Source organism: Haemorhous mexicanus, chromosome 1 (genome assembly GCF_027477595.1).
Source record: "Haemorhous mexicanus isolate bHaeMex1 chromosome 1, bHaeMex1.pri, whole genome shotgun sequence".
Lineage (NCBI taxonomy): Eukaryota > Metazoa > Chordata > Aves > Passeriformes > Fringillidae > Haemorhous > Haemorhous mexicanus.
The window spans coordinates 156,809,735-156,835,985 of NC_082341.1; the positions used below are offsets into that span (position 1 = coordinate 156,809,735).

Below are 26,251 nucleotides of genomic sequence, written 5' to 3' on the forward strand. Positions count from 1 at the left end.
AGGAGCATGGAGAAACTCAGGATGACGGGGCAGAAGGGTGCAATTCCACCCTCAAATGTCCCAAAAAATTGTGGAGGACCAACATTAATGGGTGGCAGCAACACCCTGTGTCCTGTTCCAGCTATTGGGGGATTTCAAGGAGGGTTTGGGGAAAAAGAAAATCAGTGGGGAACTAAAAAAATAAATCACAGTGGTGCACGGAATTGAGGGTCCCTCTGGGATAAAGAGGAAGGGATAATATCTGGATTGCCAGAATAATCTGGGATCTTCCCCAGGTTGTTGCACCCCAAAATAAAACGAAAAGGAGAGGGCAAAGGGGAAAACTGGGAATCCTAAATTGCTGCCTTCGCTCTGCCGTGGAAGTGGGGAAAGGATTCCGGAGCAGGAGACCATCGCGGTCACCTCACGGGCACCGCGCTGTGTCCTGGGGTGACACCCCATGGGACAGCGCTCCCACAAAACCCCACACAGACCCCAAAGTCAGCTCTGCTTCCCCCGCCAGCCCCAGTGCACCTTGGAAAAGGGGCAGTGACCCCCAGGATGTGCCAAGAGGGAATGGGGATCCAGGAGAGAAAGATCCAGGAGTGAGGACTTAGACAGCGGGGACTGAGATCCCCAGGCTTGTTTGGGGAAGGTACCAGCCCCAAATACCTTTTCCTCCCCAAATTCTTACTTGATCATGACCAGGCAGCTGGATGTGCTCTCCCTCCAAAAATATATGCCAAGAGAAAGGGATATTGGGAGGAAAATTAGGGAATTACCCACCAGGAAGCTGTGATTCACCTCCAAAAAATTCAGAGATGCGATGTCCTGCGAGCAGCTGCACGGGTTCATTTTATTTAGAGCCAGGTTTGCAAAGTTTCCCTGGATCTAAATAAATACAGGAATAAGGGGTGAATCCCCCCACCTTTCAAACCCCCCTTTTTGTCCAGCCTTGGACAAATGTCCCTCTTTGCATCCCAGCTCCCATCCCAAAATCCAAGTCCGATATTGAGCCGAGCTCATGCTGCTCAAAAATCCTCTGGCCACACAGTAAGAAACCAAAAAGCCACAAAAAGATGAAGAAAAAGGGGAGTGAGGTTTGGGGCTGCAGAAAAGGCAAGACCAGAGGGTTGTGGAGTTGCAGGCACCCCACAAATCCAAGGAAAAGCCAGGGGGTTACATGAGCACAGCAGAGATTTATGGAAGCGGCAGGAGGGAACACACCACAGCTTGGGGACCTGCCACAGCTGAGCCTGGGCAAAAATATAGGACAGAAAACACACCTAAATATTAAAAAAGCACATAAAATGACCAAAAAATATGTTGTACCAAGGGTTGTGTTGGAATTTGTCCCGCTGAGTCTGGGAAAAGCTGCAGCCACACTTGGGGTTTGCGGCAAAGGGAGAAATATCCTTAAAAACAGTCCCAAAACCCCACAAAATCTCAGTAAAATACCAGCCCAAAAGCCTGGATTAGGGAAGGTGTGGGCTTGGTTTGTTAAGGGGTCCTTTTTCAATTAAAAATTCAAGAGGGAGAACCCAAAAGAGGAAAGAAAAATAATTTATTACCGTTGAAAATCAAGCCAGCGGCTCATCGGGACGGTGTCGGACAAGCTGGAACCAAACTGGATCCGGTGACTTTCCAGCAGCTGCAGGGATGAAGGTCTCCAGGACCCTCCAGCCGGGAAAGAAAACCAAAAACACCCCAAACCCGGCTGAAAACAAAACAAAACAAAAACAAAACAAAACAAAAAAAAAGGCAGGAAAAGTGAAAAGCCAGAGTTCAGTGAGGCAGAGGCGACGCTCAACACCGGACTTATCTCAGCGGGAGCTCGGTTTTGCATCAGCACCGGGAATCAAAGGGATAATAAACAACCCCCAAACAAAACCCCGATGATGCGGGACCCCCCCAAAAGTTGAGAGAAAACCCGACCCAGGCTCTAGTTGAATATAAGTTTTTATCTTGATGCAACATCATTAAAACCGTCACAAATCGAAACAACAGGTCGTTAAAAACGCTTCGCACGATCAGTCCCTAAAATGCACCAGGCTCCCAAGCTCGCTTTGTCCGCAGGACCCTTTTGTTTTCCCCCCAAAATTTGTTTTTTTTTAATTTTTTTCTCCTTTTTTAAATAAGCAACTCGTTTAAAAAAAACAAACAAACAAACCCGCCCCGCTCCTCCGCGCAGGATCGGTCCCGCTTTCGCTCCAACGATTGCACGAATTCTTAATCCTTTTTTTTCCTCTTGTTTCCACAACAAATACTGTGCATTTTCTTGCCGTCTGTTTTTTTTTTTTTCTCTTCCTCCAAACATCGAGGTTAAAATAAGATTTTCCGTTTCCCGAGGGTTAATAAATAAATCTGGTGCATAGTGAGATAGCAGCCAACCGTTTGCAGTCCATATATTACTATATTGCCTTTCAGGTCACCCTAAAATTGTTACCTCTTCCCCTCCCGCCCCTCCCCACTATTTTTAAGAGCATAGATAATTTTAAATCTCTATAAAACAGTATTATTTCACCCAATCAATTCCTGTATATAGTGCATTCGGCTTCTTCCCAACATCGTTAAATTAACTCGGATATTATTTGCATGCTATTACATACAAACTTTTAAGACTCGTGTAATTTTTTTTTTCTCTTTTCTAAAGGATTTTAGGGTTTTTTTGTTGGTTTTTCATTTTTTTGTTCGTTTTCTTTTTCTCATAAATCACCAAGCAAAATATAGGCTCAAGGAAAAAAAAAAAAAAAAAGAAAGAAAAAAAAAGGCAAAAAACGAACTAATTTTCTACATATTTACAAGGGTGAATAAGTTAAATGTGGCTCAGGTTTGCCGGCCGGGAATGGGGGGTGGGCGGAGGGGCCGGGCAGAGCGCAGCGCTGCCGGGGACCCCCCCCGGCAGATCCGTGGGGATCCCTCGAAGAATAAAAATCCCAATGGAGGGGAAAACCCGCAGGAAAAGGTGGGGAGAAGCCACCTGTATGGCGCTGATGCTCCCGGGAAGGGGGGCGGGTGGCCGTACACGTCCCGCATGCAGAGCTGCCCCCCACTCCCCCACCCCGGGACCCCCCACCCCGAGTCCCGATGGGTGGGTGCGTGGCGGGAGGGAGGGAGTTCAACTTCCCCTCACCAAAATCTCAGTGGGGACTTCATAATATTTTTTTTTTTCTTTTTAAATATAAGCGGCGGGTTTGCTCTTCCCCGCATGAGGAAAAAAAAAACAACAAAAGGGGAGCCCACCCCATCCCACCAGCCCGGCTCACATGAAGAAGTCAGCGGTGGCTTTCGGGGCGGCGGATGGGGAGGGCTCCCGCGGGAAGCCCCGGCCGGCCAACTTCTCATATTTTTCTTTGTACAGATCCCTTTCCTTGGCCAAGCGGGTCACCTCCTGCTTGAGCTGCTCCACCTGGCTCTGCAGTTGGCATTTCTCGTTCTCCAAGATGTGCCGTTGCTGGACCCGCTTGTAGCGGCAGGACTGAGCGTAGCCCCGGTTCTTCAAGGTCCTCCTCTTCTGCTTGAGGCGGATCACCTCCTCCTTGCTGAAGCCCCGCAGCTGCCGGTTCAGCTCCCGCACGGACATACTCACCAGCTGATCGTCGGAGAACCGGTCCTCCAGGCGTAGGTGGTGATGATGATGATGGTGATGGCCGGGATGGTGATGGGCGGCCGGCGGCAGCTCCTCACCCCCGAAGGGCTGAGGTCGGAAGGGCTCGTACCCTTGGTGGTGATGATGATGATGGTGAGGGGCACCGATCAACGCCTCCACCGCGTCCTCCGGCGTCAGGTTGAGAGCTTCGGGGTTGAGGTGATGCTGGTAACCCGACATCCAGTACAGCTCCTCCAGCTGCTGTTTGGAGCCCAGGGAAGCCGCGGTGGTAGCCGGGGGGCCGGGGGCCGGTTGCCCACCGGGGCTGGGAGCGCAGAAGCTGGGCGAGGAAGGCACGGAGGAGCAGGGCGTGCTGAGCGGGGTGGACGACAGGGACCCGGCGGGCAGACGGTGGCACAGCCGCTCCGCCTCCGCCGGCTCCTTCTTCACCTCGAACTTCATCAGGTCGAAATCGTTCACGTACTCGATGGCGAGGGGGCTCGTGGGCAGCTCCGCGCTCATGGCCAGCTCCGAGGCCATCTCAGTCCATGGAGGGACCGGGGGGGGAAGCCCCCGGGCACCGCCGCTCACCGAGGGTCCCGCGGGCTCCGGGAGCCTCTTCCGAGCGAGCTCCGGCAGGCGGCTGCCCAGACCGGGCTCCGGGACTCTCCGATGGGGCTTTGCTATGGGGTTCAGCGGGGCTCCGGGACCCTCGGACGGGGATCTGCTGCCGGGCTCCGGGACCCTCCGGCGGGGCTCCGCTGCGGGGCTCAGCCGGGCTCCGGGAACTCCCGACGGGACTTTGCGGTGGGATTCAGCCGGACTACGGGACCTTCTGACGGAGCTCTGCGGTGGCGTTCAGCGGGGCTCCGGGACGCTCCGACCGGGATCCGCTGCGGGGCTCAGCCAGGCTCCGGGACGCTCCGATGGGACTTTGAGGGAAGGTTCAGCGGCGTCCGAGATGGGGCTCTGCTGCGGGGCTCAGTTGGGCTCCGGGACCCTCCACCGGGGCTCTGCTGCGGGGCTCAGCCGGGCTCCGCTGCTCGCCTCCGACGGGACTTTGCGCTGCGGTTCAGCCGGGCTCCGGCACGGGGCTCCGGGACAGCCACCTCTCTCCGTCGGGACTCGGCTCCGCAGCCGGGCTCCGCTGCTGCGCTCCGGGACCCTCCTCCGACCGCCACGGCTCTGCACTCGGGCCGGGCGGGCTCCGCCGCTGCCTACGGCCGGTTCCCAATGGCGAGGAGCGCGCAGCGCCCTGCCCGCCCCTTCCTGCCTCCCCTGGCACCTGCCCCGGCCCCACCTCCCCGGGCTCCGAGCCTTCTCCTGCCTCCTCCTCCTCCTCCCGCCGGGACACGGCGCCCTGGGGGCGGGGGCCGCTACCCTGCCCGCCCCTGCCTGCGACCGGCGCCGCCGCCGCCGGGAGCTCAATGGAACTCGCCGCGTTTTATATGGGGAAAACGAGGCATGGCCACGCCTACTGAGGCGAGGCTAAGCGCTTCCAGCCTATCAGCACCCCAAGAGCCCGCTTGGATTTTCATATCCCCATGGCAACGCCCCCGGGGCAGCTGTCAATCTCCGGAGGAGGGGAATGCTCCGGGTACCCTCTGGACCCTCTCGGCCCCCGCATCCCAACGTGGGGCTTGATCTCTCACCCTCTGCCCCGAACTGAGCGTGGAGTGGGGAGAAACATCCTAGAAATCCTGATTTCCTACTCCCCAAAAAGGGGAAATATCCAAAAAGGGGTTACGGAGCCTAAATCGGGTTTGGTGCCACCTTGCTGAGGGACCACTGCCCCTTCCCCACCTCAGGAACAGCCCAGAACCCTTCCCGGAGCACTTCCACCCTTGCAGAAAGTCAAATAAATATAATTTTGGGGATTTTTTGGGATTTTCCATAAGCTATTGGTGGTCAGGCTGCAGCCACGTGCACCTCTGTACTCCAGGGCTGCCTCTGGTTTCAGAGGGGGCATTGCACCTAGCACAGGTGACATCCACACCTGACACATGAACGGGAGTGTCACCAGATGGAGGACCAGGACTGCCAGCCCAGCACCTGGAAAAGGTGTCACTGGCACCCAGAGGCAGCAGGTCAGGGCGTTTTTGGGATGCTCATGCCATCCCTGGATGAGGCCCTGGTTGGGATGTGGCCGTGCTACTCCATCTGCCACCTCAGGGCTGCTGCACCCTGGGAGCAGCAGGACCGGGAAACTGAGGCACGGGGCAGTTGCCATGGAGTGGTCCCACTTAATCCCAAGGGATGAGCAGGTTCATCCCACAGAGGCTGGCAACACCCACCCACTTATCCCCTGGGGGTCCAGGATTGTCTCTGTCACCCACAGGATGAATCCTGGGTCCCACTGCAACCCAACCCGGCTGCATCCCATAGGCAGCTCCTTGGGATGTGGAGAGTGACATTCCCCTCATCCAGCCAATGGCTGCTTGGGGACTTGGGGACAGGGGGCACTGCTCTCCATGGCTGCTAACTGACCCTTTGGATATAGGGTCAAATTAATGCAAAAAAGGTGGGTTTTGAGGATTAAAACATTTATCCCGCTGCAACTCCAGCAATTAAAATCCCACATTATTGCTTATGCTGGATCTGGCCTCTGAGAAGGATCCATCTTTCTGCTGCTAGTTGGGTCAGGGCAGGGGGGGCCTTTATTCCCCTTGGGAAGGGTCATGGATGCAGGCAAAGCCCTAAACATGACCCCCATTCCCTGGTGATCCTGGATGTTATCCCATATTGGACACAGATATCCCACTTTGGAGTCCCCAAACTTGGGCATGACTTGAGGGAGGGGGCAAAGAAGTGGACAACAAAAAATCTTTCTAGTGGGGTGGTTTTAACCCCTTTTGCCTCATTGTGTCACCCTAAATCCATCATCATCCCACCTGTGTAGCAGGATACCGGGATCCTGCACTGGGAAAAGATGGGGTGCCACCTCCTTTCCCCTGGCACCACGTTCCTCCCCAGAGCTGCTCCACCCTGGGGGCACCTGGCCCCCACCAGCAGCTGCCACCCGCGCTGGGACAGGAGCCACCAAGGGATTAGGACCGGGCCGGGCTCCAATGGGGCCGTGGCTCCCCAGCGACACCCCCGGGGTATTTTTAGGAAATGCCCATGGCATGTCCCCAGCCCTCCCCGCCACACCAGGCCCGTCAGCTAAGTTTACTCACAGGCGGTCAAGTGACATAACCAGGTTGGTGGCCTCGGGATGGCGGCAGGATGGCGTCACCTTTCACTTTTAGATCTCGTGTGCCCCATCACTCCTTGGAGCAGGGCTGGGTGCCCACCTGGGGCTGCCTCGGTTTCCCTGGATGGCACACAGCTCCCACTTGGGGTGTTGTTGGCTTGGGGACAGTGACCTCACCCCGTGGGAGGGTGGTGTCCACCACAATGCACCCCATGGAGAGAGGGTGGGACCATCTTGGTGATGCTCCACCAGCACCTGCCCCACAACCCAGTGCTGCTGCAGGGTCAGGAATTTTGGGGCGGAGCAGGGAAATCACATGGAGAGGCTGGGAGGAGGATGAAGATGAGGCTGAGGAGGAGAAGGTGGAGAAGGAGGACGGCAGGGAACAGCCACCCCGATGACAGGCAGAAAACTGATCCTGGCGGGTGACGTTCACCCGGCACCTGCTTCCCCGGCAGGGGACCAAGAGCAGTGCCAGCAGCACCCGCCGCAGGAAGGTTTTTCCGGGAAATGTTTATGGAGCCCTCCAGAAACCCCACCCTGTGCCAAGCTCCCAGTCGTGGCACCCCCAGGGAATGTCCTTGGCGGGTCCCCGAGCTCAAGAGTGCACCCCCGGCTTCACAGCGAGGACGGATAAATCCCGTTGGAACCCATTGCTGAGGAATTGAGGATGTTGGAGATAGAGGGGGAACCCACCGGAGTTCAGTGACACCTCTCCAGGGGCCGCGTTTATCCCTGCTTGGAAATTAATCACCCCCGAGCAGAGCTTTAATGACAGCCGGCTGGAAATTCCAATCCTTCCCGGGAAGGGAGCAGCGGTGGCGGTGGGTGGCGGAGCCGCGGCTCGGAGCGGAGCTGCTCATTGCCTCCTTTAACTAGTGCAGCACAAGGATTATCCTCGCTAGAGATCCAGGGGAAACCAAAGCTCCCGGCCACCACTCGACATCCCTGAGGATTCACAACAGTACCGTCTCCTCCAGGGTGGTTTTTAGGGAATTTAGTTGGGCTTTTTTAGGATACCACCATGAGAAGAATCATCGCTTCTGGGTGGAAAGTTTTAATGATTAAAAAAAAAACACAAGTATTTTGGGATCAGAGTGACTCCTCCACTGGATTTGAATGGATATTTGATGGGATGTTCATGCACTGATGAAAAAAGAGGAAAGCCACAGGGAGGCTTCTCCATCCCAGGGGAGGAAACTCTTTTATTTACATATCAAAACACAGGAGTTAACAAAAGACATTTTCATATCAACAAAAACCACGTCGTTTTTATTAAAAATCAACTCGTTGGACACACCCTGGGGCACAAGTGACATCCCAGGGTGAGGATCTGCTGGTCCTCCAGTGCCTGGGGGATGTTGCGGATTTGGGATGGTGACAAAACCCCTCCATGGGGGTCACTTGGTGAAGGGAACCCCCCTGTGGGGACCTGTTTGGGGGGTGAAGCCACCACCCACTGTCATTTCCTACCCCATCTCTGATCACACCTGGATACTGCATCCTCAGGGAGCCCCAGTCCTTCCCAATTCCCTCTGATTCCTTTTCCCCACAGGATTTTGCCTGAGGGGCTGTGGATGAGCAAATCCCACAAATCACATCTGTGTGGGGAACAGCACCTGCCACCCCAAAATCCCTTGGAAGTTTTACCTATGGATGCAAAACCCCATTGTTCCAGTGTTCCTTCACTCTGTTCCTGCTTGGATTTGGAGAGTCCCCAAAAACCCCCAAACCCTGGAGAGCTGGCTCAGCTTTCCCAATGGAGCCCAAACCCCTGCTGGCATAGGCAGAGAAGGGGGGGGGGGGTCAGGTACAACTGGGCCATGGGAGATCCCGAAATGCAGATTGTGACCTCAGCACCACTCCCAACACATTTCCACAAGGGTTGCTCTCAGCTCCAGGAAATCTCCTCCCAAAAGCAAGGGAATGGAGTGGGATGGGCTCTTGGAATGGTGGGATCAGGACTGTGGGGGCTTTACACCCATTACATCCCAGCACAGTGACTTGTCCCTAATATGTCCTGATTTGGATGTGGGAATGTCACCTGATGGCATTAAACCACCTCAGGTCCCCCTATCACCTTGCGGCAGGGACAGCACCGGAGGATGGATGAGGATGGGAAGCTCTTCCCAGCCCCACGAGCATCCAAGGAGATGGCAGGACTTGCCTTCAACAAACCAACTGAAAAGGTCATTTATTGGTCAATTCAAAGATTCCAAACAAAGCTGCTCCCCTGAAGGAACGAGCGGTGCATTCCCACGCTGCCACACGGCTCCGTGTCCCAGTGACATCCCGGAAAAGCAAGAGGAGGAGGGGGGGGTGCCATGTCTGGACATGGCATCCTGAGGTAGGTGCCAGGTCATTCCCTGGCTCTCCAGTTCCTGAGCTGGTCAGCTGCCACGGGATTGGGATGGACTCACAGCCGGGGCTTGATCTGCAGCCGTTTCCCTGGAGGGAGGGAAGGGAATGGTGATGGTGGGAAGCGGGGGAACACAGCTGGATATTCCCAGGCTTCTCCTTGCCTGGTGGGGGTTAAAGCACTGGGAAATCAGGAATGTGGATGGTTCTCCACCCTGGCATCACCCACTGAACTCACCTCTGCCACCCACAAGGGAGTTCTCAGAATCCTGCAGGAATGCCCTTGGGAACATTCTCCTCCTTTTGGTGTTGCCTGTGAAGGAAAGGAAGAAAAGAGGAGAAAGTCACTGAGATTGGCTTGGGTCACCTTGGGAATCCCTTGGAATGCAGGTGTAGTAGTGTCCTAAGTTCCTCTTCTGCTTCACATCCTCCTTGGCCATGTCAAGGATGGAGGTGGCTCATTCCCCAAATCCCTGAGCATCCTCAGCTCCCTACAAGTGGCACTCAGAGGTCACTTCCCACCACAGAGCAGGAAATGAACTGCAAAATTCCCAAGTTATGGGTGAAAAAGAGAATTTAAAAGGATCCAAACCTTCCCACTGGTGAACATCAGGACCTGCTTTGGTGCTGGCATGAAGCTGGAAAGAGCTGAGCACCAGCAGTATAGCCCCAAGCATTCCCAGCATCCATTGAGGATGCTCCAGGTGATGTCTTTTGCTTGCTGGAACACGGTGCTTCCTCCAAAGAGGGTTCTGGATGCTCATGTAGAGCCCTAACACCATGAAGTGCCTCTGGGAGGTACTTCACCTCTGGGTGACCTCCTTGTAGGACAAGTCCAGCATCGTCCCACAGACCAAGGTGGACAGACTGAAATCCTTCTCCATTTCAACCACAACACTGGGAGTACCTTTCTGCAGGCTCTCCTATATTCCCTCTCCAAATGGTTTGGAGAGGTGTTTATGGGGTTCTACATACCACAGTGATGGCTGGGAAGAAAAGTGGTGGCCACTTGACCACCAAGGTGAATGAGGATGGAAAAAAGTGGAGGTTTCCTAGGGAAAAAAAGGACCCACAGGTTTAGTGGGAAAAGTTCCCCTTTACCTGGGATTAATGGAGGTGGAAAAGGTCATGGAGAAGGTGGAGGAAATCCAGCCCAAACCCCCTCCAGATGTTCTGTGGCCTGTGTTCCTGCAAAATTCTGCATGGCACCTCCCAACAATGAACCCAACCCAGAGGTGGGACCAAGGACACCTTCAAGCAGCCTTGAGAGCCCAAAGGAGAAAGTTTTTGGGGCAGGGGAGGCAGGACAGGTGAGGACCTGACAATGGGGAGTCTCCAAGAGTCTTCCTTCACTTTCCAACTTGGATAAACAAACTTGCTGGGAGTCGAAGCCATGCTGGCAGTGATTCATGGCTCTGGAGTTAATTTATGGAAAATAAAGAGGGCTCATTTAGCACCTTTCCACCCTTAATATAACTCCCATACATCAGCGGGATGCACAGCAGACACAGTGGATCTGGATATTCCTCACCGGCAATGCAGCCAGATCCGGCTGGGATTTGGGAACGGTGACATGGAGCAAAACACCCTTGCGTCCCCACCTTCCTAATTTTTCCCTTTGGCATCCAGCCAGGTTGTTTTTCCAGCCTGGGATCTGCAAATCCCAGCCTGGTTGCTGGAATGAGGGCTCCGAGCTGCTGGCTGTCACCTCAAGGGGTCAAAATCAGCACCTCCACATTCCTGCCCCATGGTGTGAGTTCAATAGGAATGGTGGGAAGAGCTCAATTCCCTTTGGATGAGCCAGGGAAAACTTCCTTAGCTGATATCCATGAGGCAGCTCAAAGCAGGTGTGATTATAGACGTAGAAATATGGATTTACTTTTTGGGGAGAAAAAGAAAAAACGTGATTTTTAAATTGACCATAATTAACTTCCTGACTTTGGTACAGAGCGCACAGGGCCAAGATAATTCCAGAGCATCCATGCTTGATTTCCAACAGATTCCTCAAAATAATCAAGGCAGGAATGAGAAAATAAACCCAAAATGGTTTGTGAGAGGGCTAAACTGGTTCTGTTTCTCCCCTTGGATCGAAAGAGATGGAGGAAGGATGGCACAGCCATGGGGTGAACACCACATCCCAAAAAAAACCCCGGGAGGGAAAACCTGGACCAAACGGGGGTGTCACTCCACTCAACCCTGGCAAAGGAAAAGATATTTTTCCAGTTTTGTGCTTGGGAGATCCTGCAAATGGCGTGATCAATCTTGGGTCGCATCTCCAGCTCCTTCACTCTCTCCCCCCGCCGCCTTTCCCGGCATTCCGGGAGCGGCGCAATCCATCTTCCAAGGAACCAGGTATATAATTTCTAGTTAGCGAAAGCAACCCCTTTTTCATTCCAAAGATTGAACAGCTTCTGAAGGAGAAGAACCGAGGCCGGATCACGAGTTTTCCACTGAAACCCAGGCAGTTTTCGCTGAGCTTGTCAGGCTCGTCGGAGAATTAGGACTTCCAGCGCTCTTCCTCCTGATGGAAATCAACATTTATTTTGCCTAAGCCTAAGAAGGTGTCAGGCAGACGGAGAAACTTGCCACTCTTCTCCAGGAAAAAAGAGGGGAAAGAAGGAAATCTAATAGAAATATATTATCAAGTCTGAGGAGTGGACAGTGCAGTAAATCACACTTCAGGTGGCACCATTAGATTTTTCAATAAAACCTGGTTTTCCCCAGCCGGAGCTGAGTGGCTCCAGCTGCATCCAACAGGGAAGTTAAAACCAAATTTGTTTCATCCAGATGCTGATCTGAGAGGGACTGAAAGGGATTTCAAGGTGGGGAATCCTCTCAGATGAAGGGTGAAAGGAGGTGGGTCTGGGCCTGGGCCCCAAATCCTCTGCCTGCTCATCATTCCTGATCCCTGAGGGATTAAAAAATGGGGTTTCTCCGCAAGGTGGGGAGGTAGAAGGCAGCTGGAGATGCCCCATATCAGGGGTGAAGATTCCCAAACCTCAAAGCAGTGAGATACAGGGAAAGATAACTCCCTTGCAGCTTTCTAAACTTTGCCATCCAGCAGGAGAGAAGCTGGAATTTTGTTGGTTTCCTTTCCTCAACAACCTCCGGCCTGATGGAATGTTTGGTCTCCATCGTTCTCCTGATGACACCAAAGGGTTTCATCCCGTCCTGCATCTTCCTCCAGGAAGGTTCAGAGCACCGAGATGCATCCCAGAATTTCCTCGCTGGATGCTCAAGGTTTAACACCGTGAGGAGAAATTCCCTCCCAACACACTTTCCCTACTTATTTCCAGAAGAAAAATATCCCTTAAACCCTTTCCATGACACCTTAGGGGACTCCAGAGGCTGAATCTGCCTTGGAAAAGTCTTTTCTTTTCATTGCCAAAGTCTCCTGAAGAAACTTGAGCTGGGAGATGCCTTTATATATACATTTTTTTTTAATTAAATAAAACTCTACAACAAAAGATGGGGTGTAAAGCACAGCAGCAAGGGCTACATCATAGAATTTTCCGCAAATGGTTTTTCATATGGAAAAAGCATATGGGGAGGGTTGGATCACCTTGGCTCCATCCTGCACTAAATCCATGTGGTGACAACCTGGACTAGAAACTCATCCTGCTGCTCTTCCACCCCAACCTTCTGCCACAGGTGGATGAGACCCTAAAAACTGAGTCTAAATGCACCCGTCCCTCAAGCAGGACAACATGGATCTATCAAATTTCTTCATGGAAAGGGCTGTCAGGTATTGGAAGGGGCTGTTCAGGGACGTTTGGAGTCCTTGTCCCTGGAGGTGTCCAAGGAATGATCGGATGTGGCACTCAGGGCTCTGGTCTGGTGACAAGGTGGGGATTGGTCAGAGGCTGGACTTGATCATCTTAAAGGTCTTTTCCAACCTTAATGATTCTGTGATCCTTCCATCTCCATCCCCTACATCCACCAGACACCTTCGGGCTTGGTATACCTTCAGCCTTTGGGGTGCCACAGATGACCCAGGTGCTGCTGGAGGCTGGGATTGGAGGCATAGTGGTTTGGAGGCGTGGTGGTTTGGATCTCCTCATGTCCTGGTGGCTCTGAGAAGCTCCAAAACTCAGAAACTTCACTGTGATTGAATTTCCTCATTGCAAAGTGTCCAATTTAGGACCTGCCAGGTCTCATTCCTCTTCCAGGACTGAAATATTTTTCTTCCATATTGATTTTTTGCCCATTTTTTCATGGAATCCTAAAATGGTTTGTATTGGAAGGGACCTTAAGGACCAATTCCCATGGGCAGGGACATCTTCCACTAGTCTGGGTTGCTCCAAGCCTCATCAAAACTGACCTTGAACACTTCCAAGGATGGGGCATCCACAACTTCTCTGGAAAACCTGTGCCAAGGCCTCACCACCCTAGAGATGTTTGCGACCACACAGAGAAATCAATTCCCTGTATTTTATCCCCATTGCTTTCTCCCAAAAGGAACAAACTGCACCAAGTCCTGCTGGGGTCAAAGCTGACAGTGATGCCAGCTCCTGTTATCCCAGGACAATCCCCTTGTGTCCAAGCCCTCCATCCCCAACCATGCAGATGCTTCATAGAAAGCTCCAGGGCATCTTCTGCCCCTGACTTGACTGATCAAAGGCTTGGTTGCCTACCTGGCTACCAAAAAAATTCTGGAGCAAAGCTCTGCTGGCAGAAGAAGCACAGAAGAAGATGCTGAAGGCGATGAAGATTCCAAGGGACTCAAGGGGGACTGGTCACATCCACGTGCAGGGAGGCAGCACTGGACATTTCCTAAATTAAACTGAGTCGTCCTGTGCAGGACGAGGAGTTGGAATTGACAGTCCATTCTAAATTAGGATATTCTCTAATCCTCAGATTCCTGGAGCTGGGAATGGTTGGATCAAGACCCGCCACCAAAGCAGCGGTGACAGCGGCACTTCCGAGCCCTGCTGGGGTCATCTCTCAACCACGGCGAGAAAAGAGGTGAAAATCCACAAAATTCCCAAACTTATCCCTCCAGAAGTAGAAGCCGTAAACAAACCCAGAAGCCGCCACACCTCCCCGAATTCCTCAGAAGCCGAGGCGGTTGAGCGTGCTCAGCGGAGCCGTTAAAAAAGACTGGAGCGAGCATCTTCCATTAACGTTACGACCGTGAAATATGACAATAAAATGACGGCCGTATGGTCCCAAATTTGCAGCCCGCCGAGCTGCTCGGGGTTTATCATCACTCAAACGTGCAGAGAGCTGTAAAATGTTTACAGAAAGGGTCGTTTGCGGCTATAAAATCCTCTTTTCTCTCCTAAACAAGGCTGAGCGGAGCCATTTACAAAGCCCGGAATGTTCATCGGGGGAGAGGGGAACATCTGTTCTCTCCAGGAGTTTGCAGTGATCTTCTCGAACAAATTAACTAAAATGGGTGCTTTCTAATTAAATTAGCACTCGATTGGAATGGTTTGCATTGGTGCAATTAGCGCGGGGAGGCCAGTTAGGCTCCAGCACAGGCGATTTAACTGGAAGGTGAAATATGGAAAAGCCCATTACCTGGAAAACAGGAGTCAGAGGGGTAGGGAAGCCTGTTCTCCCTCTGGCTCCGTGCTCCTGGGTGGATAACACAAGGTGAAGGATGGGATGCCACCAAATCCCCTCTTCCCATTGGGGATGCTTGGCTGGGAGCAGTTGGCTGTCCTGTGCTGTGGATTGGCTTTTTTAAAGACGCTTGTAAAGCACCAGCACCCTCAAATTACAGAATCCCAGAATCATTTAGATTGGAAAAGATCAACCTTTATCCAACCACCACCTTGCCAACAGATCACTCTTCCAACCCCAATTTCCAGGCTCCTCTGGAGGGTTGGGAACACAACAGTGGCTCTGCTCCATGCACGCAGAAGACATCCCTCCTTTCCAGTCCCCTTTCCCTACATCCTGAACCCAGACCCCCACTGAGACCCTGCAAGCTCATGCTGTTGCCCATGCTGGTCCTTAAAGGTCATCTCCAAATTCCCTCCCTGCCCTTCCCATGTTTTTCCTCGTTCCTCTTGCATTTCCCAGGATTAAAAGGGCATTTTCTGCAATTGTGACCGTTTAACCAAGGAATTAATCTCATTCCATAATAACAACCTGTCCTCCTCCTTTTTTACCATGCCAATAATTTGTGTGTCAGCTTCAGGCTTCACAAGCACAAACCCAATGTTATCACTGGCACAGCTCCCCAGATCCCACCCCCAAATCCCACCACAGATTCCAGCTATTTCCTAGAGGAAAATAGCTACACAAGGACTCATCCTGACCACCTCCTCAGCTCCAAACTCAATCTTAGGATCACCAAATATTCCAAAAGAACACAGGAATACTGGAAGGGATCCACAAAGGTCATGGAGTCTAGTCCAAGTGATGTGGCCACTACAAAGCATTAGGTCCTTTAGAAGCATCAACCCCATGTCCTCTCGGGATGGTGGCCAGGGCTCCTCTTATCCCATTGGATTTGGGGTTTCCTAGGTGCTGGGATTAAGATGAGACCCAAGGATGGGCAAACCCATGGATCAACATTCCCATGTCCAGACTTGGCACGTCATCGCTTTGGCAGGGTAATTGCTTCATCATCAGATGATTTTACAGCCATCTGCAATTCCTGCCTGGTTTTCCTTTCCTATGGATCCTCCAGTATCTGCTTTCCCAATTCCATGAGCCTCCCTGGGCAAAGGAGCACAGAGGGATGAGTGCCCTGACCTAGCCTTCCTGATGACATTCCCTAATGAACCAGCTCCTCCTCCTCATCCTCTCACCCAAAATGCCTGGAAATCATCCTCCCTTGGATGCACACACTAGAATTAAGAGGAAAAGGATGCCCTTGCTCTTGAGTTACTCCCGGCTGCCAAGTGTATTCCAAGGCATTTCAACAGTCTTCTTGTCCATTAAGTTGGGATTAATTGTTCCAACTTCATCGTGGAGACAAAAATCCCAGTTAAGTTGCTGCTTTGGGAACACTTCCCGAAATCAAAAAGGAATTGAACCAGGGCCAAGGAAAAGGAAGAAGGGGAGAAGAAATCCCTGGAAACGGAAGCCGAGTGTTTCACTCTGTGTTGTGGATAGGAACATTCCCAGCTGGAATGTTCCACTCACTGTGTCCACCACACTGTGGTTCAACAGCACCCGCGCTCGTCTGTGACTTCGGGAATATGTTGCTAATCCTGGGAATTCTCTTTCCAACAGCGTTAAGGCATCTCAGCCCTCCCTGGCTTGAAGTGGCTGAGCCAGGCACAGACTCACAGATCCTTATGGATGATCCTGTAAATGCTTCAGACTGGCTTTTGCAACAGAATTCATCCCTTATCCCAGTGGGATCCTGCTTTGGCTGCATGGAAAGCAGGGATCAAAGATGGGAAAAGGTCACACTGAGCCAAATCTTGTGCCAATAGAGCTGGAAACAGGAATTTCATCATTATTCCCACAAAATATTGTAACTTCTGAGCCCATTCCTGGATGGTGCTCTGGAGATGAAGCTGTGCATCCCTCTGGAGAAGGATGGGATAGGAAAAGGGAAATGTGGACCATCATGCAGGCAAAAACCTGCCATTCAGAGCTAGGAAGAAACAGGCACAATCCCAGCCTCCCCATCTCCATCACCTCTGCTCCTGGGGGTACATCCCTGGAGCACCCCAAAATCCCATCCCTTTAGGGATTTTCCCAGGGAAGAGCTGAAAGAGGAGAGGATGAACCAAGGAGAACACTGGAAAAGCAGAAGCTGCTTGCTCTCACATGTCAGAATTCCTAAAGAGTTCTGCTCATCATAAACTGCATTTCCCAAAAATTTTACTGACTTCCAAAGTAGATAATCCCAGACTAACAGCTCTTCCTTCGAATTTCCAACCTGCAAACACTCCACTCCACCTCCCACTGGAATGTTTTCATTGGAAAGCTTCCAAGCTATTTCCGGCTGGGAAACAGGTGTGATGGATGGTCCAGAGGTCCTCCAGAGGCAGAGCATCCTTGCATCCCACTAAACACCTTCTCTATAGGGCAGTGATGTGACTCCATCATGGAAATGAGACCGGATTCATTATTGGATAATTTACAGGATAAGGAAGGAGTTCATAAAATAAAGGGACAAAGTCCTGACAAACAATTTTGGGAACAGACACAAGGATTTGTGCCCAGAAAGGAATGCAGACTGCAATCCCAGTTTGGACTCCCAGTCTTAACTGGTTTGGTGACTCACAAAGAACATGAGTCCCATCAAAACCCAGGGGGAACAGCAGAGAGCACCTTTTTTTCTTGGAAAACTAGAGCAGCTCCAAGAGGAGGATGTGATTCCTACCTGGTTCATCCTCTGGCTCGTCCTCATCCCTCTCCTCTTTGCAGCCCAGGGAACCGGGAGATTCTGGGGATCGGAGAGAGATGAAGGATGGCAGCTTTTGCAGGCAGCTGCTTGGCTTGGGCTCCTCCTCTTTCCAAAACTTCACCTCTTGCTCTGCACTGGAGGGGCCGGGAATTTCCCCATCATCCTGGAGCTGAGCTGGATCATTCCTGCAGGAAAAATAGTAAGGAAAAGTAAAACAATCTGACTTGGCAATGCTGGACAGGGCATCATATGCAATGGAAGAGGCTTGGAGCTCCCACGTCTCCATCCAAGGCCATACTGCATCCCCAATTTCCCTGGAGCCAGCACAGATTCAACTGGAGTTTCTCCCTCCCCAGCTGGATTCCCTGTCCTGCACTTCCCTGCAAGGTTCCCAGCTCCTCAGATTCTTGTGGAGGTGCTGGGCTCCTGTTTGTGATCAAGCAGAGGGAAGGGAGATGGAAGGCATGGGGAGTTGGGATGGCTTGGAGGTGTCCTGCTGGGCTTGGCTCACTCCCAGCCCTGCCACTCCCTTCCAAGCTAACTTGACACTCCAGCTCCTTTGACATCTCCCATGATGGTGCCAATAAAGGAAAAAAAAAACCCTCTGGAGCAGCTTCCAAGCTAGGGCGTGCTCCCTTCCCAGCGGAGGATGCCAGGAGCCTCCCAACCAGGCAGGCCTGCACTCATTCCTCCTTCCCTAAAAAGAGCAAGGAGCTATTTTACACCTCGTTCACACCAGGAACGTGAGCTGGGTGTCATTCCTAGGCTCTTCTGTCACCAGGGATAAGTTCGGAGAACCCGCGGAGCTGCTTGTCCCCCTCTGCTACCTTACAAGGCAGGGCCAGGATGAGGCCCAGGCCCAGACCATGGAGGATTCCAGGAGCATGGACCAGCCTGGCAAAGCTCCCAGGTCCCTCCCTTTCCATCCCACCTTCACTCCCACCTCCCGCTGCAAAAAGCCATGGAGAAGCCACGCACCCAAATCGATCTCTCCTCCTCCCACTGAGCAGGATTTGGAGATTTTGGCTTTTAAAGCCAAATTTCCATTTGGCTTTAGTTCTAATTCCATTGGGATGTTGCTGTCCAGCATGCAGGACTTGAGAGTGAGGGCAGAGGGTGTGCCAAGCTCAGGAAAATCCATCTCCCTGTGAGGATGAGGATGCACACATCCTTCATCAGCCTGTAGCTCCATCCCAGCACCCAAAAACATCAGGGAGAGCTCAGAGAGCTTCCAAGGATTAACCAAGGGCTCAGTTCAGCATCAACTTTTCCAAAGCCTCTTATCTCCATATCCATCCCTATTTCTGATTCTCCAGCCACTCCATGAGATGGAGAGGGCTCAGCTCTGCTCTCCAACATGGACATAAGGAAGAGGGATGATGTTTTCCCGTTTCCCACATAACTATGGATAACCAGGACCCACTTTCAGCAGTGGAATCTCCATCAGGACTCCTCCATCTCCAAGAGGAAGGTCTACAAAAACCTCGAAGGTACCTGGAGGTGCTAAACATTCCTAAGGGTGAACCCACTCTTTCCTCTCCATCTGCTCTTCCTCAAGCATGGACACTGCCCATCCCACAGGTGTCTCCATCAGAAAACACCACAGTGACCCAAACCCACACATCTTAAAATAAACCAGGATACAGACAGAACATGCCTGGAAGAGGAAAAATCAGGAGCAGTTTGGGAAGAAAACTTAAATGACGCAAAATGAGCTCTTTCCTACCTGCCTGATGCCTCCTGGATCCGTCTCCACTTGCAAGGGGGGTTGTTGTGGTCTCCATCACCTCCACCCTGCTGTGGGTGACGTCTCTTCTGGGGGTGCAGGAGTTTGCACTGGGCACCCTTAGGGCAGACACCTTTCTTGGCAAAGTCAGGACAAACCAGCGTGTGCTTCTTCTTGCACTGCCAAGGAAAGAGGAAGCGGAGTTGGAAAAGGCAGGGAAAACCCTGTGGGAGCACAGGAATCCACAGCTGAGCTCCTTCAGGTGGCACCAACACCTTGCTAAAGGGAGAGAGGGATGTGTTGGCGTTTTCTTCTCCGCATCAAAACAATATTCCAAGAAAAAATTCTACTAAAAATAATATTCTAGTCTGGTACATTCCACACCTGCCCACGGTTTTCCAAGTGCTTGATTTTATAGATTCAAACCATCGAAGTCTTAACAGCAGTGATTTACCCCTGGAGAAGTGCCAAGGAGGTTATTTGGGCTGGTGAAGCTGGTTTTGGAGACGACACAGGGTTTTGTTATCCCAGACATGCTTGGAACTTGAGAAAGAGCAGAAAACAGCCAGAACAAAATCCTTTTAGGACTTATTTTGGGATTGCTGCCTGGACCAGCCTTCTGAGGAAGATGGATGAGGGCTGGAGCTCAACCTGCTCTTCCCAAGGCTTGGTTGATGCTCTCCCATCCAGGGAAGCTCAGCGTGACCATGGAATGGGGCTGTTAAAACAACAGCATTGAGATGTTCATCCCTAAAAATGCTCCTGCACTCCCAGCTCTGGATTTTGGCAGCTCCCAGCAGCCAGCAGTGGGAATGAGGTGTCATCAGTGTCCCAGAGCTTCCCCACAAGGTTTTCTGCTGGGAAATGGCATTTTTTGGCAGTGGGAAAGGCAGGAAGAGAGGCAGGCAGAGAAGAGGAGATGCCTTCAGCTGGGATTTCTACCTGGGTTCTTGGGAATGAAGGTGGAAGGAGGGAAAAAGAACAGCCTTCCTCTAATCTCTGATCCCCGCAATCCAGAGAACTCATCCCAGCAAATCCCAAGGGATGAAGGGTGGAAGCAAGTCCTGGACCCCTCTTAGTCCCATGTGGCCTCACTCCCACCCAGGATGCCCCATCCCAACCAGTTTGGCTTTTGCATCACATTGTGACATCCATGGAGACACAGCCCAACACATGTGGCACAACCAAAAATTCCCAACTCCAACATCCATTCCCTTGTTGACCTTATCCAGGAGAAATGTGGGTCCTTCCACACTCGGATGCCCACGCATCCCATTCCTCCATGCTACAGACACTCAAATTTTGGGGAAAATGAGATAAATCCATGGGGAAAGAAACACAGGGAGTATTTCAGCACCTCCATTCTGGCCTGTTTATAAAAATCCATCCTGCCGACAATGGGGGATGGAGGTCAGTTCCTGCCCTTTTAATGCAACTTTACTTAGGGGACACGGGAGCAGCTCCCCGTGCTGACCTTTGGGATTAAGCAGGATCCCTGCTGAGCTGTCTCCTTGAAAATCAGAAGGATTCGGCAGCTCCATCGCCCGGGGCTGAGCGCTGAAGTCAGCGGCGGAGCAAGGAGCTCGTGTGCTGGAGGCTGGGGATAGTGCTGAGCAGCAGGAGGGCTGGGATCCACATGGACACATGGATATGGGCTTGATGGGGGGGGGACAGTTCAGGGATAGTGCTGCTTTTCCATTAAAAAACCATTTAAAACTCCCATTCCTATGATTTTGCACCTCGTATTTCAAGGAGCTGGAATGGGAAGCAACTCTACAACCAACAGGCAACCTGGAAGTAGAGTCAGGTCTGAACAGTGCTTGGCTTTGCCACTACTCCCAAATCCTGTGTTTCATAGGAACATGGAATCATGGAATGCTTTGGGCTGGAAGGGATTTAGAAATCATCTCTTTCTAATCCCCTGCCATGGGCATGGAGACCTTCCACTATCCCAGGTTGTTCCCAGCCTTGTCCAACCTGGCCTTAGACACTTCCAGGGATGGGGCAACCACAGCTTCTCTGGGCAACCTGTGCCAGGGCCTCATCACCCTCACAGGAAAGGATTTCTTCCCAATATCCCATCTAACCATGCCCTCTGGCAGTGGGAAACCATTCTCCCTTTTCCTGGTACTCTATCCCTCCCCCAAAGTCCCTCTCCAGCACTCTTGGAATCCCTTTAGACACTGGGAGAGCCTCTAAGGTCCCCCTGGAACCTTCTTGTCTCTAGGCTGGATATTCCCAGCTTTCCTAGCCTGGCTTCACAGGATATTTTCTTCATTTTCTCACTTTATCTGCAGGCAGGATACATCCTGGACCAAAGAGAAACGCTTGGAAAAGGCGGCAACCAGACAGGAATTCAAAAACAGGAATTTCTCCCAAAATATTAGCAAGCATAAAAGCAAATCCCTCAACCTAATAACTTCTTTTAAAATAAGTGGGACAAAATTAGGGAAGAGAAAAAAATAAAGGAACAGCCCATTAGGGATTGAAGACTGGGATGAATGCATGGGCAGACCTTCCAAGCCCACCTGGAAGGGATAATCCCAGTGGAGCACAAGATTGTGGGGATGGCCTTGGTGCCAGGTCCTGGTCTGACTATTCATAGTTCCTGGAATCACAGAATATCCTGAGTTGAAAGGTACTCCCAGGGATCATCAAGTCTAAATTCTGTCTCTGCCCTGGAAGATCCCTGAAAAGGATGTGAAATCCTCTTCTATAAAGGGGTTTCCAGCACAAAATCGACTCAGAAAGGAGAAGAGCAGGAAAAAAAGAGCCCTGACCTCAAAAAGCCACATGGATGCATCACTGCTACATCGAGGAATTATGCTGTTTTGGGAAAAGGCCAAGAAACGTGGCTGTTCCTTCCCAGCAGGGCACCAATTACGGAGTGGGACGGTGCCATGATCCCGACTGGGCACTGGGATCAGGATGTGCCACCTCCCCGCTGCTCCACCCAGCCCCAACCTCCAAGTGAATCCTTGGAGCAGCCCATGTTTATTGGCTCCATGGTAAAAAGATACTTAATAAAGAAAACAAACCGTGTGCGGCTAATCCCGGGGCTGTGTCCTCAGCTCGGGTTTCTAATGGCTTTTCCACACCATTCCCAACGCTTCGGCCCTTCTTCCACAACGTCCTGTCCATCCTCGTTGTCCCACAGCTGGGATGGTGAGGCTGGAATTGCCTCTGGAGGCTGGAAAAGCCCCTTCTGTTTATTTACAGTAGCTCTCCTGCTCCTGCCAGATCCGACGCCCTGGGGCTGGGCTTCCACAGGGAATTTTGCTGCCGGCCATGCGTCAGCTGGGGTGAAGCCGAGCGGGGCTGTGAGGTGGTGCTGGGGGGGCCATCTGATCCCTGCCACCTGTTGGGGTGGCTAATTATACCCCCCCGGGACCCCCGCCAGACCACAGGTTGTGCCATAAAAAGGGAAAAAACTCTGGTCCCTTCCACCAGAGAGATGAAAAATCCCCAGAGAATCCCTAAAAAGCCACAGGGAGGAATCACACCCCACTCCGGCTCCTCGCCAACATCCCCATGGGAATGTCCCAATCCCAGTCTCCCCGCTGTGGGGTTCCCCCCACAGCCTGTCCAGTAACGGTGCCCAGGGTTGGGATGGTGCCCAGCTGGCAGATCCCGTGTCCAGGACTCCTCTTTGGCTGCCAGGGCAGCTTTGGGTGAAATTCCAGGTGCTGTCAAGGATCCACAAGGCCTTAAATGGTCCAACAGGGCCCAACATGCTCTCCAGGAGTGAGACAGGGATGAGGAGGTTTGCAGGGCCCAGCCTTCTTTAGCACAAAGCTGGCAAAGGAGGAGGCAGCAACTGGTGGAAAGTCCTGGCTCAGTCTTGGGAATGATGTTAATGAACATTTTCCATGAATAAGCTTGGCAGGAGGGGATGGAGGGTGGGAGGAAGGTGAAGCTGGGTCACTGGGCCAACCAACAACCAACCCACTGACCGTATGGGGTGGGGAGGAGAGATCCCACCCAGCCTCACATTCCTGGCTCCTGGGCAGCAGTTTGGCCAGGTTGAACTTCTCAAGTATCTCCAGGATTAATCTCACCCCCTGCTCCTTTCCCAGTGCTGTGGGACAGCAGGTGACAAGGCCTGGACTTTGATGATCCTTGTGGGTCCCTTCCAACTCAGAATATTCAGTGATTCTGTGAAGAGATGACAAAGTGCTGAAGCACTCGTCTCATCTCCTTGAGATCCATGTCCATCCCTCTATCCATCACGATGGACACAAATCCCACCGACTGGACCTTCAGAGGAAGGGGAGCATTAAAATCTCCAAAACTCAACTGCCTCAACTCCAGTGTTTCCTTTTAAAGCCCTCTTGAGCATCCATGCAGCTTTTGCCGAAGCTATTCCAGGTATCCCCATGGCCAAGCAGTAGGATTAATGGACTGGATGGATGTCAGGCTGTTTTAATGTCCTTCTAAGTGGTTGCTGGGGAGTGATGGCTGGAGGTGCTGGAGCTGTTTTGACGCCTCTCCAAAGTGACAGCCAGTAAATGGCTTTTTTCCGATTGCTTTTTTATAATTGGGTGCAGATGGAAACAGCCTTAAAAAAAAAAAAAATCCCAGCTCCCTGTCATTAAAACCTGGAGGACAATACATCCAAACATCATCCAGACTGGAATAATGATGGAGAAATTTATCCGATGTGGTTATCCAAAGGAATTTGCTCCAAAACAAGTTTCTGCCCTCAGAACAGTTTGCCCAGCAAAATGCCTGTAGTGAAGGGATGACTCCTGATGGTCATCTCCAAATGATCAGAGGCATTTGGGATCTAAAAGCTCTCCAGGATCCACTGCAAATCCATAAACTTTCTCTACTTGGTATTTTCAGGAAATAAAACAACATTTGAGCTAAAATACCTCTGGAGCTGGAGCAAGACCAGGATGGTGTTTTGAAAATCATTGGGAAAATCATATTTAAGAGGCAGCAAAGGAGATGGGAGGGAATCCCTGCTCATGGCAGGAGGCTGGAACTGGATGGTCTTTAAGGCCTGTTCCAATACAAACCAGTCCGCAATCCCAGGATTCTGTGGAACACCCACTTGGGGCCAAGGGGGCACCCAATCCCACTATGTCATTAATGAAGGCAATATTTAGCATTGGTCCCAGTACAGACCCTTGATGGGCACCAACTGTCACTGGTTTCCACTGGAAATTGAGTCATTGACATTTTGCACATCCAGAAGGTGAATTCTGAACCCAGCATTCATCCTTTTGTGGCAATGCCTATGGAATTCAACCATCCCCCACACTGCTTTGAGGAACCCCATTTCCATCAGGGACCTCCATGATCCCATCCACCCCACACTAAAGCCACAACAGAGCCACTTTCACATAGTCTATCCATCAATGGTAATTCCCAACCCCAAATCCTCACAGCTGGGTGTGGAGTGAGGCAGACACTGACTGGGCATTCCCAATGGATCATTGCCATCAGGGATCATGGGGCTCCACCACATGCCTGGTTCCAGGTGGCTCAGGGCACCACCAATGGGATCCCAGGGTGCACTGGGAAGAGCAAGTTGAAGGAGGTGATGCTGCCCCTCAGCACAGATGTGGCACATCTGGACTGCTCTGTCCAGTGCTGGAGACATGGGACTCCTGGAGCAGGTCCAGAGGAGGACAACAAGAATGATGAAGGGACTGGAGCATCTCTGCCAAGGAAAGGCTGAGGGAGCTGAGGCTGTTCAGCCTTGATAGGAGACACAGCTGAGAGGGGACCTCATCCCTGTCTGTCCCTGTCTGCAGCGAGGGCTCAGAGCTGGGCCCAGGCTCTGCTCTGGGGGGCCCAGCAATGGCACAAGAGGAACAGGCAGGAACTGATCCCAGGAAATTCCACCTGGACAGGAGGCAGAGCTTCTTCCCTGTGCAGTGACCAAGCCCTGAACAGAGATCAGAGAAGGCGTGGAGTCTCCCTCACTGGAGATATATTCCAGAACCATCTGGACACAATTAATGTGTTCTGGGATGTCCCTGCTGGAACAGGGAGCTTGGACCAGATGCCCCATTGTGGTCCCTTCCAACCTGAGCCATCCCAGGGTGATCCTGGGAATCACCCACTGCTCACAGGAAGTGGGGATTTTCCAACAGAGAACAGATTAGATCAAAGGGAGATTCCAGACAAGAAGCAAAAACCCCAATCTGCTGGGGTTTGTGTTCATCTCTACAGAAGTTCAGGGTGAAATCAGGAAGTCTCTGCCTCATCACTACACTCCCACTTTAGAGCTGTGATTCTGTGGCTGCTCTTCTCCCAAACTTCCCAATTTTCATGTTTTGTGCCCCACCTCCTTCTACAAAGATATTAAAGTGTAAGAAAGAGGAAATCTCAGCCTGGGATTTATCTTGGTGCTGTTATCAACAATCCCAGGCTATTAAGCAGTTCCAGTGCATCCTGATAAGCCCCATTTTTAACATAAGGATCAGAATTCCGTTGGAGATGCTACAGTTAAATTAAAAGAGCAATAAGAACCCTCATTATCCCATTACAAACTATGAGATACAACTGGAAACCCACAAGATTTCCACAGAGATATGGAAGATAGGATTGGCCTATGAAGATAGGATTGGCCATGGAAGAATCCTGATCAGTTTTAAACTTCTTCTGAAGGCTACAAAGTGCTTCCAATGGGAAGATCCCATTGCCACAACTGGGATTTATCATTTATTATCAGTAGCATTTGATGTCCAGACAATGTGGACAAGGACTCAACATCCCCAGCAAACCAACGGGATGAACCTGGAGAGATTTCAGCCAGCTCAAATCCATCCTGCACACTAGTGATGACCTTAAAAACAGCCTCATTACCAATCCTACACATACTTAATTTTAAATAAAAATTCCACTTGCTCATCACTTTGGTGACTGAAGATTTCTGCTACACATTATGGGGGGAAAAAATCCCAATTTAAGCTCCCAGAAAACATCTGTCAGCCAGAGCCAAAATTAAGGATAAATGAAATTAAGTTGCTTTTCTAGTTGATTTTCATACATCTGCAGTGGACTATAAAAGAGCTATCAAAGGCAAAGCTCTCCATCAGCTACTTCCAAATTATTACAGAATAAGGGAATCAT

At 51.5% G+C, this 26,251-nt stretch overlaps 2 protein-coding genes across 3 annotated transcripts in view; both read right to left on the minus strand.

The window, feature by feature from the left end:
- Positions 1-1,920: 1,920 nt before the first annotated feature.
- On the minus strand, positions 1,921-4,984 carry MAFA (MAF bZIP transcription factor A). The gene has a single exon (XM_059867996.1). It carries the CDS (start codon positions 4,106-4,108, stop codon positions 3,242-3,244), a length of 867 nt encoding a protein of 288 aa, XP_059723979.1. The 5' UTR covers positions 4,109-4,984; the 3' UTR covers positions 1,921-3,241.
- Positions 4,985-8,004: 3,020 nt separating this feature from the next.
- Positions 8,005-26,251, minus strand: part of ZC3H3 (zinc finger CCCH-type containing 3) — a 127,065-nt gene continuing 108,818 nt past the window's right edge. For both annotated transcript variants that reach the window (XM_059868012.1, XM_059868023.1), the window contains 4 exons: positions 19,166-19,344; positions 17,416-17,624; positions 9,358-9,432; positions 8,005-9,209 (listed from right to left, as the gene is read on the minus strand). In XM_059868012.1, the coding sequence (XP_059723995.1) occupies positions 9,178-9,209; positions 9,358-9,432; positions 17,416-17,624; positions 19,166-19,344 (495 nt within the window). In that variant the 3' untranslated portion in view covers positions 8,005-9,177. The remainder of the gene's footprint in view (positions 9,210-9,357; positions 9,433-17,415; positions 17,625-19,165; positions 19,345-26,251) is intronic.